At 33.3% G+C, this 20,361-nt stretch overlaps 1 protein-coding gene across 7 annotated transcripts in view; it reads right to left on the bottom strand.

Annotated features, from left to right (window-relative positions):
* Nucleotides 1-20,361, bottom strand: part of LOC126749121 (latrophilin Cirl-like) — a 278,424-nt gene that overhangs the window by 16,947 nt on the left and 241,116 nt on the right. For 6 of the 7 annotated variants that reach the window (XR_007664896.1, XM_050458770.1, XM_050458771.1 and 3 more), the window contains 7 exons: nt 10,610-10,716; nt 5,963-6,313; nt 5,219-5,884; nt 4,258-4,865; nt 3,792-3,957; nt 3,525-3,739; nt 3,150-3,253 (listed from right to left, as the gene is read on the bottom strand). Coding sequence is in view for 6 of the 7 variants with exons in the window: in XM_050458770.1 (XP_050314727.1) it covers nt 3,150-3,253; nt 3,525-3,739; nt 3,792-3,957; nt 4,258-4,865; nt 5,219-5,884; nt 5,963-6,313; nt 10,610-10,716 (2,217 nt within the window). In the remaining variant the exon portion in view is untranslated. The remainder of the gene's footprint in view (nt 1-3,149; nt 3,254-3,524; nt 3,740-3,791; nt 3,958-4,257; nt 4,866-5,218; nt 5,885-5,962; nt 6,314-10,609; nt 10,717-20,361) is intronic. The other variant, XM_050458768.1, reaches the window with a different exon arrangement.

A 20,361-nucleotide genomic window follows, 5' to 3' on the forward strand; every position in this document is an offset into this window, starting at 1 on the left:
ATTTTGTGAAGCCAACTATCTCAAAAGTGACAAAGTATTAAATTTATTTGTTACTATGGTTGAAAACCAGAAAATGTATTTAATTCTTAAAAAACCAGAAAAGAAATGCTTAAAACCCGTAAAACTTGATGCTCACCTATTCCAAACAAATCAATAAGTAAGAATTTTCACTGACGCTGACAATGTAATTGCAATGGAGTTCATCTATGAAACTGCTGCGGTCCAAAGTATTCTTCATAAGAAGATCTTAATATGGAAGCACTTGCACAGTACAAAATTAGAGATTGGTAACATTTTTGCTAAGGCCTTCGTAATTTCCAGAGTAATAGCTCATAATTATAATTTAATAGATGAAGAAAACATTCAAGAATAATAGAAGTTAGTGAGGAAGGAATAACAAAAGAAGATATAGGCTTTTCACGACTCAATTAATAAAAGAGAAAGAAGAATCAGATGACGAGGTTGGGGATGATGATGAAGATTATTTATTATTTTCCACTGTATTACGTAGTCCATTCTGACACAGACTTGTTTAAAAAAATTAAACTTAAATTACTTAAAAACCAGTGTTTTTTTTTTTATAAATTACCAATGTTACCGTAATATTACCAATTTTTAAATTACCGTTAATTTCACTAGCTATGCATCACCACACAATTATTTAACTGATCAAAATCTTTTGTATTTAAATGCAATGATGACTTGATTTGCAGTAAAAATTATCTATAAACCAATTATTTTTAAATTAAAACGAAGTCAACACTATCTTAGTGTACCTTACCTATTTAGCAAAAAAAAATAATAATTTAGATTTTAAACAATCTTAGTTTTATTTCCGGAATCTGGAGTGTTAAACTGTTATATACGATTTGTGCAAAATGCCTCGCGGAATAGATCTGAGTATTGATCTCCAAAAATTAATTGTTTCAAAATTTCAAGCTGGTGTAAAACAAAGTGAAATTGCTAGGCAAATTAATCGTAATAGATCCGTAGTTTCAAAAACTATTGCTGCTTTTAAAAAATATAATAGTGTGACTACCCGTCCAAGGTATGGACGGCCAAGGAAAACAAATAAAGTTATTGAGACAAAAATAAAAATGTTGGCAACAGAACATCCCTTTATGCCCGCCACAGAAATTTATAATGAAATACCTGGGGTTTCGGTATCTGTGCGTACTATTCGTCGTCGTTTGACTGAATTTGAACTTTATAGCCGTCGTTCAGCCAAAAAACCATTCATTTCTAAAAAGAATAGATTGGCTAGACTCAATTTGTACAGGAACATCTTGATTGGACAACCCAAAAGTGGAAAACGGTTCTATTTTCTGAAGAAAGTAAGTTCTGCCTATTCGGATCTGATGGAATGAAATGGGTTCGTCGTCCTGCCAATACTAGACTTAATCCAAAGTACATCAGGGCAATATCATGATTTAGGGTTTTTTTGCCGGATCAGGAGTAGGACCATTAAGAAAAGTTGAAGGAAAAATGGACAGATTTCAATTTTTAAGAATGCTTCAGGATCATATGCTTCCATACGCAGAAGAAAATATGCCGCTTCGATGGTCGTTTCAGCAGGATAACGATCCAAAGCATACCGCAAAAGTAGTAAAGAAATGGTTTGAAGACAACAATGTGCCCCTTATGAAATGGCCCGCACAAAGTCCGGATCTAAACCCGATAGAAAACCTATGGGACCATTTAGATAGAAAAATCAGACAAAAAAATGAAGATAAATTTAGAAACCAGGATGATTTGTTCACAGCTCCTCAAAAGAAGTGGAATTCCATTTCAGCAGATTATATTGATAGCCAGTTCTATGTGAAGTCGGTGTGCTGAAGTTATAAAAAATAAGGGTTTTGCTACACATTATTAGTCTTTGTATGTACAACTAACTAATACATTGTGTATAAAAAATAAATAAAAATAGCGTTTCTACACTTTTGCCCCCTGTAAAAACAAGAATAAAATATATTAACTGTCACTTTTTTTTTTTTAAATTTTTTATTGATGTACTGAAGACTAGAAACAAAATTATATTAAAAAAAAATTAAAAATTAATGATCAAATACACTATAAAAATAAGTAGAAAAGACACTTTGGTTCTCCGCTTTTGTCCGGTAGTGTACACAATGTGTAATTTAAAAAAAAATGACGTTTCAGCATTTCGTTTCTAGCGGTAAACTCACGAATTGTAACCAACCACGTATATTGCAAAACAAATTTCTCAATATGAAACCAGTATAGATAACCTTGAGATTGCACCCAGAAGTTTTTACGAATGCCGATACAGTACTGAAAAGATTTAATTACAAGTATGTTTTATGAACAAAAATTAATGGAAAATAATTATTAGCTTGAAATTGCGTCGGAGAAAAATGGTAATATCACCGTCTATAGATATACCCTATAGATATACCCTGAATAGTATGTCTGAAATTTTAAAAAAATGTATGTATAACATAAAAATAAGATGTTTAATTGCTTTTCTGTTTTCACTACCATAATAAGCAGTAATTACCGTCAAATTTGCTAATATAATCATCCTCGTGTTTCCAAGAACAAAGAATTCAGGCACCCTGTATATTTGTTAAGCAAACCCTTCTTTGTTCAACACTATGCATCGTCCCTTAAACAATGAGCTTTACAGAAAGTTGCTTTCGGTGTAGGTGTCCTAATTAAGGCTTACTGTCCTAGTTTCAGACTTTCAGATAACGCGATAATTCACTTATGTTTTTATAGTAACTTTTTAAATTTCATTAGTATAAAATTAAAATATTTTAATTTTTAATTAAAAAAATAATAAAGTTACCCTAAAATGTGAATAAGGGGCAGTATTTCGGGGCCATCGTTTTCAAAGGCACTTGAATGTATTTGCTTAATTATTCAATGTGCTAAAAGTTTCAGATTGTTTACGGTTTTGGTCATTCTCTTGTTAGCTCTCCGGAGTGGGGCTAGAGGTCTAAATGTAATTAACCCGGAGTTAAAATATATTACATCTTTAACTTTAGCTTTAACAACAGCAATTCTCATAATTTCGCGCATTACTCATTAAATAAATTGTTAAAGTATATACACTAGAAATTATTAAAACTAAATAGCTATAAGCTTAATAAAGAACGGTATTAAAATAATGGTAAAAAAGTAATTACCTCGTGCTAGCAAGCCTGGAATGTTCTTTATTTTTCATTGACACAGAAGCGCTTGCATGCCTGCACATCATTACTATTGCCATTGTCAAAAATATGACATTCAGCTGAAAAACAAAAAGAAAATGAAAAAGGTTCTTGTAGATTTACACGGCCATATCCTCAAAGGCGCTTTCAATTGTCTACACCAAGCAGCGAAGTAGAAACAATGGTTACTTAATTTTATTTTTAAATGTATATAATACGCTGCTTGGCTTCTATATGTTTAGAAAAAAGATTTCTACTGCTTAACTTTAGTAGCCGTTAAAATGATTTAAAATCAAAGCTACATATATTATAAAGTTTCATGTATTATTAAAAGAACTAAAAGTCACTTACCAGCATCACGATAAGTACGGGACCGACAAAGGTATAAATAAAATAATTGTCAGTTTTTAACCAACAATGCCTAACAGTACCGTAGCCTTGATGGTACACTGTTGCAGAGGCCACCACTATTAGAAATGGAAGACCATAGGCGAAGATGTAGTACCATCGTATCCTGGACTTCTCTACTTCAAATACTTCGATTAACATCACGTAGAGTTGAAAACCTATAACCCATAAGATACAATATTGGAATAACATTTTGTTAAAGAGCATTACCTTCGAAAAACATCCACACAAATGAACACAAAAAGAAATACTGTAATACTCCAGCAATCACTCCGCAAAATATCCTATTTTCCGTTCTGTTTATTCCGACAAGGAATATAAATTCAGCTATGAGGAGGCATGTACATAAGTTACAGTGTATCGTTGTTCTGTCGCTCTAAAATACATTGTAAGGGTTAAAAAGCCATTAATTCAGTTATGTTTAAGTTTAATGCATTTTAAACTTTTGCGTCTATTAGAACTGAACAATATAGAGCGGTTTCCAGGCATAAAATGACAAAGTTTAAAGTATGCAAATTTTCGTACGTAGTAGACATTTAGTGCAGTTGATTTTAATAATTTTGATTCAAAGGAAGTACCAAAACTATGTGAAATTTCATTTAATGGAAGGCAAATTTAGAATAACGAGAACAACATAGGTGCAAGAAATAAGAAAATTAAACTTGGTTTGGCTTACCTTGAGTCCACGAAATAACTGAAATGTCACAATAGCAAGTATGAGACAAATAATGGATATGACACAGCCAACATAGGTGATCACTTGCAAAGCAATTTCATGTGGTATTGGTAGATAAATATCATGCACATCCATTAAAATTGCAAAGTTAGTTAAGTGATCACAGGAACAAACTGTGTGTGTATAATTCGATTCAGAGACATCCACGTGGCATCCTTCTTCAGACCAAGCATTAGTAGTATAATCCCAAAAAACACATCTTGGATTGCTAACGTTTTCTGTCCTAATATGTTTTAATGTCAGTCTTACAGGTTCTTTTAATTGAATATGGCGCCCTTTGCCAAGACTTGCTGATATAACTTTGCTATTAAGAATCCTTGTTATATTATTGGCAGCGTCAGTATTATCAGGATGCCATTGTAGGATTTCTTCCAGTCTGTCGAATGCCACAAAAACAAGTTTAACAAGGTTGCTATCGGTATTTTCCAATAAAGCTTCTTTGGGTAATTCTATCGAGTCGTTGCTAGCTTTCCAGTCATTATTACTGTCATCGGAGGGGAACAATTCATTAGTTAGGTATTTCGTATCCAATACCCGTACGGAAAGCACTGGAAATTAATTAATATTATCTGACGTGCAATAATAAGGGATATGATTATAATAGATTGAGAGCCAGCATGTTGAATTAAGGCGCCATCCATAATTGCATGGAATCCTGTTCAAGTTTAAATTAAATTTCATAGGAAACTATTAATTATATAAACATGATAACCAAACAAGAATCACTTAACAAAGGATTATATTCGGTATTGCAAAAATTGCTTGTCCCAAAAGTTTTAATATTTACTACTATCATGTAATAAAAAAAATTAAAAACTTTAAAAAATAATTAAAAATTTAAAAAAAATTATTAAAATGGATGAGAAGAGTGGCTCGTTGTTTAAAAAAAAAATAAACTTACAAATATTTTTTTCTCTCCTATTAACGGTTTTCTGACTAGTAACAGTATCGGCTAATAAAAACGCATTTTCTTCTAACCCAATTAGAAGAGATGTTGCTACACTCATTTGTTCCTTGTGACTCAAATCTTTCCAGGAACTATACTGAGCAGCATCCAATAAGTTGCTGCTCGTCTTAGTTACGTAACCTAACATTTCTGTGACTATAGCTTCCCTTTGCCTCGTATCTGGGAATGTAAGAATATCCTGAGACATTTTTTCAGTCATTTTTTGTATAATTTTTGTTGTTATAGCCATATCTCCCCCATAAAGCGTTTTACTACCAGTTACTGTCGATAAATCCCTAATTATGGACATCAGCAAGTCCTTTCCAATTAACAATCTTTGTTCCAAACTAGTCAACCAAACAGAACGACATTCACTTAAATCTGGATTAAGTGGTATCCATTCGGGATTCGTTGAAAATTGTACATCTGCACAATGCCACTTGGCAAAACCAGTTGTGCCAGGGGGACATGGTTGGATTGCAGTCTCATTAACGCGAGTGCTTTTCCAAAAAATATTTCGTACTGTGGTGGAGTTACAATGATATGGAAGATAATCCAAGTCTTTATCCCAAGTATAGATACTTGGAATTGATGAAGAATAGGAAGATGTTGATGAGTCAGCTAAAAAGTTAGTTCAAATATGACTTACTGAACAAAATTAAATTAATTCAACATTTCTTAGTTTAAATGAGTGCTTACCTGCCAGCGTCTTCTTATTCACTCCGCCAATTGGCATAATGGTAGTGAGCGGTAATGTAGTAATGTCATAATTATTATTGTTATTATTTGGAGCCCAACTCCAAACGTCCGAGTTCTTTTTGGATACAGTCTCAATTGGTGGACCAATTTCTGGATGCCCTCCAGAGGTAGAAGTAGGAATGTTTACAGAAGTGGAGGAAGGCATTGGACCAGGTATGGGAGCAGGAAGGGTTATGGTACCCCTGGTGGTAGGAGGACGAGCGGATGGAGTTTTAATGGTACTCCACATTGGCGGTTGGGACGTTATCAGCCATGGCGGACTTGGACGGCTTGTTGTCGTGGTAGTCGTTGCTAAAAGAAATTTTACACAAATACAGTGTGCTACTTATATACATAAGGACAAATTTAAAAATTCGGCCTATTTCCATCATTTTAGCACTACTTAAAAAGCAACGAAACCCGAATTTTCGGCATGCATGTTATTTAGCTTATATATTGACTGACATCCGCAAGTTTATGTGTACTTTTGGCTCAAAGCTCTGCAAGTCTGAATAGCACTGTTCCCAAAAAAAAACTATACAAACACCTCTTATGTCCCTTAAGGTTGAGTAAAAGGTACATGTAGGGCATAAAGGCAACGGATGGACGGTCCATTATTCCCGCTTTTAAATTTGTCCCCGGCAACTTTATTCGGTTTAATTTGAAAAGTTTTATAGAGGCCATTGTGTTACGTAATTTTCACGAGCTACCTCTAAAAGAGGTGTTAAAACAGTCGTTTTAGGGTGCACAAGCGTACGTGGATGGTGTGCAAAACGGCGAAATTGATAATAATGATAATTGAATTTGGTGAAATAATATGGAAATTCTTGCAGTAATATGAGAAGACATTCAATATTTATCGGTGTTGATGAGGATGAAAAGTGTAAGGGTCAGTGTTGAGGTACTTATAGGCTATACAATTATTTCTAATAGGAGCAAAAGTGTTTTTACATTAAATGCTTAAGTAGGTTTGACTAAATACAGGAAAGAAAGGAAATGTGCATTATTGAAATTGTCGAAATTATTTAAATCACATAATAACCTTTGGGGTTTTAAATTTTGTATTAGATGCTGAAATTAAACGCATGAAACAGGTGTTAAATTAGTATATAAAGTTTAACAATTTAGAAAAGAAAATAACTCAGCTATTTTTTTAAGCCGTCAAATTTTTCTAGTTATCAATATTTTCAATTTATTTCAGAGTTTTTTAGGAATGATTTTTTTACTGAAACTATTATTCCTTACCATTATCAAAATACAGCCGCGTATGAGCGTAAAAAATAAAAAAAAAGTGATAAAAGCTTAGAAATCCATACTCTAATAAAAATACATGAAGAATTCCCTGTGATGGTCCACTTTTTATTTAATTTTGCACAGATATTCTAAACACTGACAAACCAACTGATTCTCCGTCATTTCTGAATGACACATCTCGAAGCTTGCACCGCATGACATCTCGAACCTTTAGCGGGAATTCTCCGGAATAGCGTTCTGCCGAGTATATAATGAGCCGCATCGTCGATAGTTGTCAGTTCAGTGAAGTAACGTTCGGAATATTGGCGCGAAATTTAAATAGTTGTAAATGAATATCTCTAGTAGTCGTGATTGATCGTGTTTTCGTAGGGAAGTTAAATAAATTATTAATTTGATTATTTTCGATTGTTTTAATTCACACCTTACGAACGGAAAAACACTACATTATCAATAGACATTTAGACACTTTTGGCCGGAACCCAGTCGTGGTCATTTTGCACCATTCTCTTAGATTTTGAGTTCAGGCGATTCGCCTTTGTCCTGGTCTCGTTTTGCCGTACACTTTTTCTTGCAGAATTAATTAAAGGAAGCTGTATCTAAATTAGGTATTCTAATTTACGTTTTTTAATTGTGGTAACTTCGCATTCCTTTCCTATTCTGCGTATGATTTCATTATTTGTGACTCGGTCGGCCCAGGGAATTCTTAGGATACGTCTGTAATACCACTTTTTGAACGGTTCCACTTTTTTTCAAGATCTTGGTTTTCAGCGACAGACGATGCTCATTTTTATAAATGCTGCTCTGGCTCTTGCTATGCGTTGTCTTATTTCCAGGAAGTGACCCCATTGACTGTTTACAGTCGTGCCAAGGTTTGTCTAGCTTTCAGCTTGTTTAATTGGCTGTTGGTTGATAGCTGTTTAAGCAATGATATACTCTTTCTTGAAGTTTCTTTGAGATGACCTTTTTTTGACTTCTCTAAGGCTCAAGTTTGCCAAGGTGACCTATTAAAACCCATGCTGGTGACTCAGGAGTTCAGAAACATTCGTTTTTCTTACAAATTTTTGGTGTGGTTATATGGCTTTCATGGTGATAGGAGACTTGTGATGAAAGTCGAAGAAAGAATGTGCATGTTTATCAAAACGCACTAGATCTTAGAGTGACACAGGAAGGCTACTATTTTCCTTTGATGTTAAGCTTGTTTATTAACGATTGCCAAGAACTGTCTGAAGTTCTTTGATGTTTGCAGACGGAATTTTGAAGACTGCATTCATTAAAGTATGGTTAAAGCTAATAAAATATTACCTAATGATTTGCAGCTACAAATTTTCTACTATTAAGAAAAAAGTTCATTCTGAATAAAGAGATAATAGGGGAAGTCTTTTATTCACAAATCAAATGCTAATTTTCTAATTTCAGGAGTAGTGCATGTCGGAAGTATTTTTGCACTTGCATTGCTCCTCAAGTTAGAGGATTAGCATTTTATTTGTGGAAAAATACTTCCCCTACTATATTTCCAATAGAAATTTTCTGATACAAGAGCGGCAGCTTGTGTGGGATTGATAACATTGTAGCTGAAATTTAGATAAATCATCTAGTATCCATAGCTTAACTCTACCGAAAACCACAAGGCATACATATCTATCACAGCTGATGTCTCTACCCCTCTGGAACAAGACCTGTATAGCACTAAGTGCCTCTTGTGTACCCAGAGCATTATGAAACTGTGTCTGTGTTATTTGTTCTTCTAATTTTTTCTAAACTCTCTTGTGGATGATTTCTAGTCTTATGTAGGTGGCCTATAGGTATTTTTGCTATCTTTGTTTCTTCTTATAGCAGCTTCTACTTCGTCGGTTGTAATCAAAAATCCAGTTGTGTTAATTGTATCATTTTGTTTATCCCTAAAGGTTTCCTCTACATATTTCATCCAGGTGTATTTTTTTTTGTTCTACTATTATTAAGTTTCCTCAAGCACCTTTTTGACCTTTTTGTGAAGGTTGAATGAATCATATTTTCATAGCTGCATTTCTATGCATTTCTCCATTAATTCATTAATTTTTTGCATTTTTAACATAATCTTTAAATTCTTTGTTTATCCTTTCGTATGTTGTAATATCCCGGTTTTTAACTTTATATAAGTTATCTAATAAGTATTCCTTTCATCATGTCTGTCTTGTCGTTATCTCTTCAGTCATCCATTCCTTTCTCTTTACTCTTGTTGGTTTTAGGTGGTTGTCGAGTATGTCCTGAGTTATTGTGTATAGTTTTTTGAGTTCTTTTATAAAGCTAATATCTTTTTCAGAATTTAGATGTTCTCTCATATACTGTTGTGCATTCTATTTATTGCGTTCGTTCTTTAGTTGTCTTATTTCAGTTTGTTGTGATCTGACTTAATGTCGGATGCGTCTTGATTGATGTTATAGAGTTCGGTAATCTTTTGTTAACCATAATGTAATCTATCTGGTGTCTCACTATGTGGTCTGGAGTATCCTGACGAGATTTCCAGGTATACAGTTTTCTTGGAGGAAGTATGAAAAAGGTATTGGTGACTATAAACTGTTCATAAATCATTTTTGGGAAGTCCTCTTAGTATGATGGTTAAACGGTTATAGAATGCTTCAACTATCTCCTCCGCTTTGTCAGCTGTGGGGGCATAAATCTGTATGATGTTAGATTTAATTGAGATATTATTAAGCTGAATAAGTAACAGTCTTTGAAATTGGTATAAAATTTGTAACATCTCTGATTATAATCACTCCATTTATTTGATCATTGTTGAGTAACATATTTTATAATTGTTGGCAGCATATTGACCAGAATTTATCAACCACCGCATTTCGCTTACTACCATTATTTCTATTGGTTATTTTTTTGTCCGCGTTATAGTATTGGTGAGGCCTTGAGAATGTCTTCTTTTGCCGAATCTTAGTATTCGTGCTCCATGATCAGGAACTCTCTTTATCTGGTTTGCAGTAGTCATGCTAATATACTAGAGTAAGATAATGAGTTGGTTTTCCGATGCCTTCCTCATTGCAGTGTGAAAACAGTCATGCTTTTCAGTATCCATTTTTTGAACAAATCTTGAATCATTTCATACTTATAAACCCTATTCAGTTATTTCAACTTGTTTCTAGAAGTTTAATTTAATTAGAAAAGGTAAAATGTGATATCTGATACACAATGGTCTCTGGTATTTTTGTATGAACTACTTAATTTATACTATAAAATCAACGAATTAGCAACTGTAAAAAGGGACAGGGCGACTCGTGTGGTCGTTAGATATTTACAGGCCAGGCGAGAAAGTATTGCGAGACATCGAGGAAGTATTTTAATTAAGTGGAGGTTTAATTAACTTACCGGGCAGACACTGATAATGAGCTTCTAAATATTTATGCGTCCCAGGGCAAGGGTCTCCGAACATGCTTGTAATCGCCGGTATACTGCAGTTTTGATAATGCGTACACCTAAACGATAATATTCATCGTAGTAATACCCTTTCGGGTGATATATACCCGGTGTTTTAACTCTATCTACAACTACAACAGCTACATTTTGTCTAGTTATAAATCTTTAATAACTAAAGGTTTCAATAAATTATTTATTGGTTTTTGGGTGTCCAAATAAATATACTTTTTAGGGGTTAAAACATGCAATGTTAATAAATGACTTGGACTGAGAGCTGAAATGTAACCAATTTTTTGACATGGCTATTTGGCAATACTTTTAGCTTCAAATTATTTAAATCCTCATATTATTAAAAGATAGATAAGTTTTCAATCGTAGCTTGTTTTCTAATTTAGTAATTTAATTTATAATTTTTATTATATAAAAATGTATTTATAATTATTCCGCCATCACTTATATGCAGAAAAGACAATTAAAATTAGAAAGAAACGTAAAATTACTTTTTACTTATTTTATTACACTTATCCTATCCATGTTTTTTTAAATATAAGCGTCGTAGATCTTAAACTACAGGGTGGTATAGTAAAAACTCATATTAGTTTTTTATTCCATTTCGTAAATACTACAATAAAATAATATTAACAGTGATATTGTCAATAAAAGTTTTATTTGTTATTTACCACACATTTAGAACTATCAATAAAACTTTTTTTTGTATGCGAAAATCATGCGTCAAAAAAACCAAGAGACCAGAAATGCTATAGAAGAAATAAATAATTTAAAAATATTTTGTTTAAAGCAGTGAAGTCCAATGACAAATATAAATTGTGTATCGGAAAAAGGCTCTCTGACACCAATTTTCGGTTCAAAAATATCTACGGAATATCAAATTTATCAAAATTTTATTTTCTTTCAATTTTACCACCCTATAGTTCAAAATCTAAAAAGTTCAAAAAAACTTTTTTGCTTGATATAGTCCAAGCAACACGTTTCTGAATTGACGCAATATAAAACAAATATCTTGTATATTGTATTAAACAAATTTTTATTTTTAAAGTAATAAATATTTTCTTTATTCATGTATTTTTAAGATAATTGAAAACTATTTAGATTGTATCGTTATTAATCACTTAACATAAACGGGCAGCTATAAGCCTAAGTGCTCTAATGTATGACATTTAATGCTGTAGTATGATTACCAGAATGCCAAATGTTTTTTAATTAATGTCAATATTAACAGAAACTAGATCTAATCCGTATACTTTGAATAAAGTAAACAAACAAAGCTTAAAATGAATGTGACAAATATGCTGAGTATTTTTATGTGCTTCTACCATGTATTGCAAGGCCTTGTAAACAAAAAATTACCATAACGCACCATAAAAATAGTTTTATATACATATATATATTAAATTGGACACCCAGCAGGAATATAAATAATTTGTTAAAAGTTCTAATTCGTAATAATTAACTAAATACATAATGTGGTTAGCAAAAATAGTGTGAACATTCAGTATAAACTTGTACATATACACGTTATATCACGTTATGCCTCGCTGTTTATCCAGGATGAGAAAGGCCAAATTGGATTTCCGACAATAACCGGGGAATTTTTCTTTTTTACTTTCGGAGTTATGTGCTTTACGGTGTTTTGGACACGGCAGACGGCCTGTTTGCCGCTCGGTCGCTATTACGTTTTTTCTCGCTTTTTGACAGGGAAATACTCCAAAATATTGCCGTGTTGTCCGGGCGAAATAAACCACTAAACCACGTAATGCAGCCGATAGCTTGGATTTCTCCTAGAGTTGGGCAGAAGTATATTGAGAGGATTTGCTCAAGGTTCATGCTCAAAAAGGTTTTCTTTTTCAAAATATTTTATAGGGGTACGCCATACTTTTATTAATTACCTTCAATAAAAATTGGAATTATCTTAATAGCAGAGGACCCCCCAATTATAAAATTAAGGTATTTTGTTTAAAATTGCTGATCATATCTATGGATCAGATCAGGTCATATCTTGAACAAGTCCGTAAAGCAAATTCGCTATTAATTATTATTATTCTTTAGTATAATTTACGTAAGGAGATTAAAATGTGGTGTAGTCGCTAGTGTGTCTATTTCCGCCTTTTTCCTTTTTCAAGATTTTATTGATTATACTATAAAGGTTCTTTATTAAGCATCTGACAAACATTTACCCCTTATTCCTGGGATCAAAATAATAAAAAAAGTTCATCATATATCCGTTATTGCTTCACTTTCAAAATAAAGTGTATGCAAGGTTTATTGCAAAACTCAGTTTATTATGCATAAAGTTTCTTTTTTGATTAGAAACAATAACGACTATATTAGGTCTTAAGAATAAAGCCATACTGAAAAATAGGTTTTATTTTTTTAGAAAACCGTGCAGTGACATACATACGTGACAATGACATACTTTCTTTGAAACATATTCAGTTGAAATTTCCAGAACGGGACTGGTAAAATGCAAGAAATATTTATATAAGGGTATCACATGTACTATAAAAAACGTATATTTAGCTTCTAGTATACAATTTTGTATCTTAAAAATCATTACATATCAAGTTTTTTCTTCATTTTCATTCAATAAACCATTTGCAATTTTTTCTCTGCAATATTAACAAGACTAAAATGGTGTCTCGTTTTAGAAATTATCCAACTTTGATAACCCCAAAAGAAAAAATCTAACAGTGTAAGATCCAGGGATTTCGTTAAAAATTATATGGGTTTCTTCATACTACTCCATTTCAATACTCAATATGATTTGCCATAACTGAGAGTATCTAAAAGGATTTATCTTCTTCTTATCGCACATCTCATAAAGATTGGCGATCTATATGGCAAAAACATTGTCCTCAATACAGCAGCTCTAAACATCTCAGTGGAACCATATTCTAATGTCTTTCAATCAGGAGTTGTGACGTCTTCCAACAGATCTTGTCCTCTGAATCTTTCCTTCAAATATCTTGCTTTCTCTCTTTATAAATGTTTAGTAACTCTTTTCCTTTTTTCATTCTTTATTATAATGCCTCTTCGTTTGAATGAACTCGGTGAATCCATGAGATACGAAGCATGCGGCAATTTGACTTTGGCTTAACTTGATCCTTTTCTCAGTTACCAGAGAGTCCAGCCTTTACAACCGTAGTAGTGAATATGCGTGTATACACTGAAGATATAGCATCTGACCATGCGCATTCTGAATTCCAAGCTTTCAAAGGCTGGTGAAGAACTGCTGCTCTATTCTAGAACGTATCTTACGCTTCAGGTCTTCCCGCTAGTTGATCATGATGCCAAGATATTGCAACGATGATTTCTGTTCGATATTTTTGCCATTGATCAAAAGAGTTTCGGTGATATGTACCTTGGAAAAAATTATTAATTTGCTCTTAAAAGATTTCATGTGTAGTCTGAATCGTTCACTATGTTGTGTAATCTGGTCCATCATTTTTTGCAAGTCTGATTTGTTATCTGCTAGAATCACGGTGTCGTCTGCACATCTTATATTAGTAATTATACACTAGAGCCTCTCTGTAAATGGCTTCCGAGTAAGTGTTTCATAGGAGCGGAGGCGAAATGCACCCTTCCTTATTGACACGGCATCTGAAGTCCTCTTGTCTACTCGCACCTTGGTTCCAGTTGAGCTGTGTTATGATTGTAACAGCACTATTGTCAATCCCGGTTGCTGATAATATCTCTGGTATGTTCTGAAGCCTGATGCAATCAAATGCTTTACGATAGTCAATGAAACCAGCTTATACATATATGTCGCTACATCTTTGTGTAAGCACGTTCAGGGGTAAGAGAGCTTCTAGAAATCCAAATTGAGTTTTACTTATTTGTTGTTTGCTTTTCTGATAAATCCGTAAATTGATTATTCTTAGGAATACTTCTTAGAATAATCAATTTACGGATTTAATTACTTCTTAGGATGTGGGTCGTCAGACTAATTATTCAGTAGTCATTATAATGAGAGCAGTTTGGCTTTTGTAGAATCGCCACGAAGGTAGACCTGATGCAGGAGATTCTTCCTGTACTATAGATGACATTGAATAATCTAACTATAGGCTCTAGGTTATTACCTTTTTGGTTTGCGATAATTTCAAGCACCTCTGAGTGTACTTTATCAGATCCTGTGGCTTTTCTGTTAGTCTCATTTTTTATTGCATTCCTGCCAGTTCTTTTACCTTTTTGTGCACGTTGAAGGAATCATATTTTTGGTGCAGTATCTAAATATCTCAAAATTTCTCGAATAGATACAAAAGTCAGATACCCTGGCTTTTCTACAGTTCTTCCTCATGATTTTGTTTATCTCCTTATGCTTCAGCAGTATATTCTCTCTTTATGAGTTCCCGAATGTCTGGATTGTCTCAATTCATGCGGTTTTCCTTAACCTCATCTCACTCTGCATCTAGTTGTTCTGATGTGGCAATTTCTTCTCAAGTCCCTGTCAGGTTTTAGACCTACTCTTCTGTAGAATTCTATGAAGTTAAGTTTTTCTAAATCTATTTATTTATAAGGTGTTTTGTTTCACTTTGGTGAAACGTTTCATTCTATAAAAACATATTATTATAAAAGGATTTCATAGCAAACAATTTAAAAAATGAATAGCAAATGGATGGCGCCGTTCGATTTAATCGCTTTTCCATGTCTAGTATCTCAGACTCTTCATACTATTTATCTGTGTTTACCCGTTTTTGTCCGAATCAGATAGAGATAGCTATAGAGTCTGCTAGATCACATCGCATCAGATCACAAGCCATTAATAAGCAACTGTAGGTTTAAAGGAAAACTAGCAATCTGCTGAACCCGAAAAATACAATATTGATGCAACACTCAAGAACGTAACAAAGTAACGGATCATTTTAACAAAGAATATCAGAAAAAACACCTGTTAAAGGGGAATATAGAGCAACATTGGAATAACATTAAAGTAAACCCGCAAAAAGCTACAAAGACGGTCCTTGGACCAATGAGATTCTGGATATGATGGAAGAAAGGAGACAAACAAAGGGTAATACATTAAAATCCACAGAAACATTCGTCGCAGAATTAGAGAGACAAAGAACACGTGGTTATCTAAACAATGTAAAGAAGCAGAAAAATTCTATGAAAAAATGACAATTTCAACAAAAAAGTCAAAAAGATAACCAACCCTTTTAAGAAGGCCAATGCCTCAAAAGTCACTAAAGACTCCTAGGATATACGTAAGGTGTGTGTGGTTAACATATATGCAGATGCATGAACCTTAACACCTAACAAGTACCTAAATAAAGCCGCGGGACGACACATGCTGAAGCAGAAGTAATGTGTGCACTTTCAGCATTAAAAAACAAAAAGGCACCTGGCCTAGACAATATTCATGCCGAAGTTCTGAACACTAAAGCACTATGCATACTTTTTGTTGCCATCCTTAAACAACCAAATACGAAGACCATTGACTTAATATAAGTCCTTGTACTAAAAGCATTTATAAAAAAAATCACAAGAGAATATGCCAAGAGTCCAAAGAAAGGTCTGGCGAAAGACAGTTTAGTTTCAAAACACAGAAATACTGTGACCAACGAAAATACGTTTTTGGATGCTTCATTGATAACCAGAACGGCTTTCGACAACGTGAAACATGATCTTTTAATATCCATCCTACAAGAAGCTGGCATCGATGAAAAGATATTCTAATATAACAGAAAAACCATGAACTCATGATTCACATTACATGGATAGCATAACTATAACTAAGGAAGTTCGTCCGGGATGCGTACTATCACTATTTCTATTTAACATATACACGAAAACGATATCTCATCTACCACTAGAAGATAATCCAAGAGAAAGGAAGCTAAATGGTATTTCCACCAATAAATTAAGTTACGCTGATGATACGGCGATCTTAGCACATGTTAAAATTAATATTGAAGATCTACAAGCCATCATCAATGCCATAAATATAAAAGGAAAGGAATTTGGCCTTAATATCAACATAAACAAAACCAAACTGATAATAGTGACCAGGCATCCCCACGACAACGCAGAATTCTTTGTCGACAATAACCAGATCGAGAAAGTCAATAAGTTCAAATATGTGCTTGGGCACAACACTGAACGACGAAAGGATAAAAATACGCATAGCTACTGCTCGAAACACGTTTATCAAATTCAATATCTACCTTTTACGACGAGAGGTACCATAGCCCTAGCTCGGCCTTCGTGTGGTGAAGTGTTACATATGGCCTATATTGTTATAATGCCTGGTTACTAAAGTAAAATCCCTTTAAAGGATAGAAGCCTTCGAAATGTGGTTCCTGAGAAGACTACTTTAAGATTCCCTAGATAGAACAAGTAACTGATGAACTAGTCTTACAAAGAACAAACACCGACCGACAACTGCTAGTCATCGTAAAGCAACGACATATTCTCCAACGTCCTAGGTACAATTTACTATAAGTTATACTAAAAGGAAAACTCGAGGGGAAAAAGAAGACCAGAACGAAAACAACATCCGGAACTAGCGTAACACTGATGCCGATACGATATCCAGGAGAGCTGAGGGAGAAACCCTTTATAATTTCCAGTGAACACAAAGCCAACGGGCTAAGAAACATACAGTCCCAGAAGAAAAAGAAGAGGAATTATGCTTAGAATTTAAATTTTTCAAGTAGCATATTATACAACTATCACATTTTCTCCATACGCTGATATATACCTTTTAGTAGCATTAGACTTATAAGTGCGATCGAATGTATTTTCCACAATGAGTCTTATCACCCATTGTTATTCTCAATTAATGTAAATAAGCAAATGCTGTTCTTAAACATTTTATTTTCAAAAAAATTGGACAGGATTTTTTTTTTCAAAACTCAAAATTAAATCATCATTATTAAAGACTAAAGACACAAAAAAGGAGGATAAAATTCGAAATAACGTCAGCTCGGCTGTCAGTATATAACCCTCCATCCACACATCCGATACAGGCAATATCTTTTTTGGATCATTAATTTTTCCAACAAGAAAGTGAACGTCAATTCGGACACTAGGTTGAATAACAAAAAGTGACACGGCTGCTGCTCCTTCTCCCCGAGCGGTCGTGAGGCCGCTTTTCCGGATTTTCTTTTCCCGGGTTGTCTAAATCTGTTTTTGCCGTCTTGTCCGTGACAGCGTCGTTTCTCGACGTGACTGGTAAAATCGCGTTCAATGCAATGCTCATCAACCATTGTTAACCCCTTTTAAATACCCCAAATTCTGGATCCTTAATAGGACTCCTAGGAAAAAACGATTTTTCTGGATATACGAGATGTGTTGTTTGGCTTTTACCATTTACTATTTATTTTTAACCCGTTTCTCTTTAACATCGGTTTTTTAATGACATTACATTTCGTAGAGGGATCTGCTTGAAGATAAATGTACGTCGCAGATTTTCAGCAGATGGGCGGGGTCGAGGTTTTTCCTAAAGTTTTATCCTCACCCGAAATTTTAGCTATTAGACAAGCCCTAAAGAAAAGTATAATTTTCAGATGATATTTAGAGAAAACTCATTCGTCCTGTACGGTTATTCCAAATTAAATAAAACACCTATAGTTAGAAATAAAGGTTCGTTGCAGAATTTCATGAAAGAGGTCGAGATTTTTCTTAAATTTCTTTTCTTACTCGTCATTTTAGCATTTAACACTTAGAACAGTCTAAAAGAACATTCAAATTTCCAGGTATTCAGAAGAAAATTATTCATTCATAACGGTTACTTCAAATTGAATGAAACTTTAACAAGACTAGTAAAATCGTGTTCAGTGTAACGGCCAAACCTTGTATCCTTAATAGGACTTATTTAAGGATACAAAATACATATTTTGTTTTTGGTTGGAGATAAATGTATGTCGCAGATTTTCATGGAAGAGGTCGAGATGATTTTTCTTAAAGTTCTATCGTCACCCTCACTTTAGCATTTAACGCCTTAGAAAAGCCCAAAAGAACACTCTAAAATTGCCAGATTCTATTCAGAGGAGAGTCATTCGTCTTAACGGTTACTTCGAATTGATTAAAACCCGGGAGAGTCTGGAGCATCAAAGAAAAATTACTGTGGTTATTTTAATGGAAATGCTCGCTTGATTTGGTTCATCTAATGTGTTTGACTGACTCAGTTACATTAACCTGTCTTAAAAACATTTTTAAAGGTACTTTTATACCGAACGCAAAATCGTGTTTTAATATTAACAGGGCCAAAGTAGAGCACGGCATCTTTTTCATTTTTGTCTCTGGCGTGTAATTTATCTTAATATTCTTGGTTTTTAATATTTCCGCTACATTAAAACAAGCCGTCGCAGTAAATTGAAAAATATATTTAATATTGGCCAATCTGCTGTCATCTCTCTGCTTGCTCCTAGATTATGAACTTAACCAAAGGAAAGTTAAATCTATCAAAAATTGTAATAAGCCGGAAAAATTTCTAATCGTTTTTTTAATTACTCTAATACGTTTATATATTAAAACGGATGCGCCGGCAATTCCGTAAAGTGTATATTTAGGGGTAATGGCCTCGCGAAAAATAGGAAATCCTTAAAGGCCTTTCTAATCCTGCAATCAACAACTAGCTATAAAGCAATGTCAAGAATCATAAAACATTTAGTTATTTTTGCCGGGACGGATAATATCAAGCAAAAAAATCGGAGAAATGGCAGGGATTGAAATCGACGCGACGTACCGTATAAAACCCTTTAACATTTATACTCTGGAAGCTTGCGATCAATACAAAAACTGCACAAACATTAATGAGCTTAATTTGTGCTGTTTAGAACTCTGTCTTAAAAGATTATCAATAAACAAATTTACAATTATTAAAAAATACAGAAAAATAATTCACTATAGCATTAGCTACATTTGATTAAATTAGTTTTTAAACGCATTAAATGAATTTATCTAAAAATAAAAGGTAAATATTTTGAGAGACCCTGCCAGCGGTCTAACTTAATTTACCGTCATAAGTTAATAAGTACGGATTTATAAAACATTTCATAGCGATTTTCAAAGTAGCCGAAATATAGCAGCGAGTTGATTCGTTTTAGTGGAATTTTTTCTAATTTAACTTTTAATTAAAGAAAAATTAATTTTAAAAATTAATAATTTTACTTCAATTATAGTGACTTATTGTAATTTTATGTAAGCAATTCATGAATTAGTCTATTATGAGAAGTATGCAAGCTTTAAAAATGCATTAATTAAATATAAATAGAAACGTGCCAAAAATTGTCATTTTTCAACGTTATTCTTTAAATAAAACTGGTCTTAAAAAAAAAAGAAAATAGCAATTTTAAGTCAAAATAATAAATGTCTTGTTTGGAAAAATATACTGCGTAAACTAAAAGTCCTTAAACGTATAATGTTAATCTTGCTTTGCACATGTGTACGTTTATGCTACATAAACCTACATAAGGGATTATCCTTAAAACAAGGTAATGGCACTCTTAAAATATCTTGCTCTAATGATAATTCTACTAGAAAATTTCTAAGGTAATAAAGACTGTTTCAATAAGAGCGCAATAAGATTTCAGTGTTTAATAAAACGTGATTTTTGGAGTAAAGTACTGCAATATTTATTGATTTAAAAAATATACATTTAGGAATAAACAAAATACCTTGTAAATGACCGATATGCCTTTGCTACAATATGCATGCGTACCCTTTTGATGAAATTTTTAATA

The sequence above is a fragment of the Anthonomus grandis genome, chromosome 22 (assembly GCF_022605725.1).
Source record: "Anthonomus grandis grandis chromosome 22, icAntGran1.3, whole genome shotgun sequence".
In the NCBI taxonomy this organism is placed as follows: Eukaryota; Metazoa; Arthropoda; class Insecta; order Coleoptera; family Curculionidae; genus Anthonomus; species Anthonomus grandis.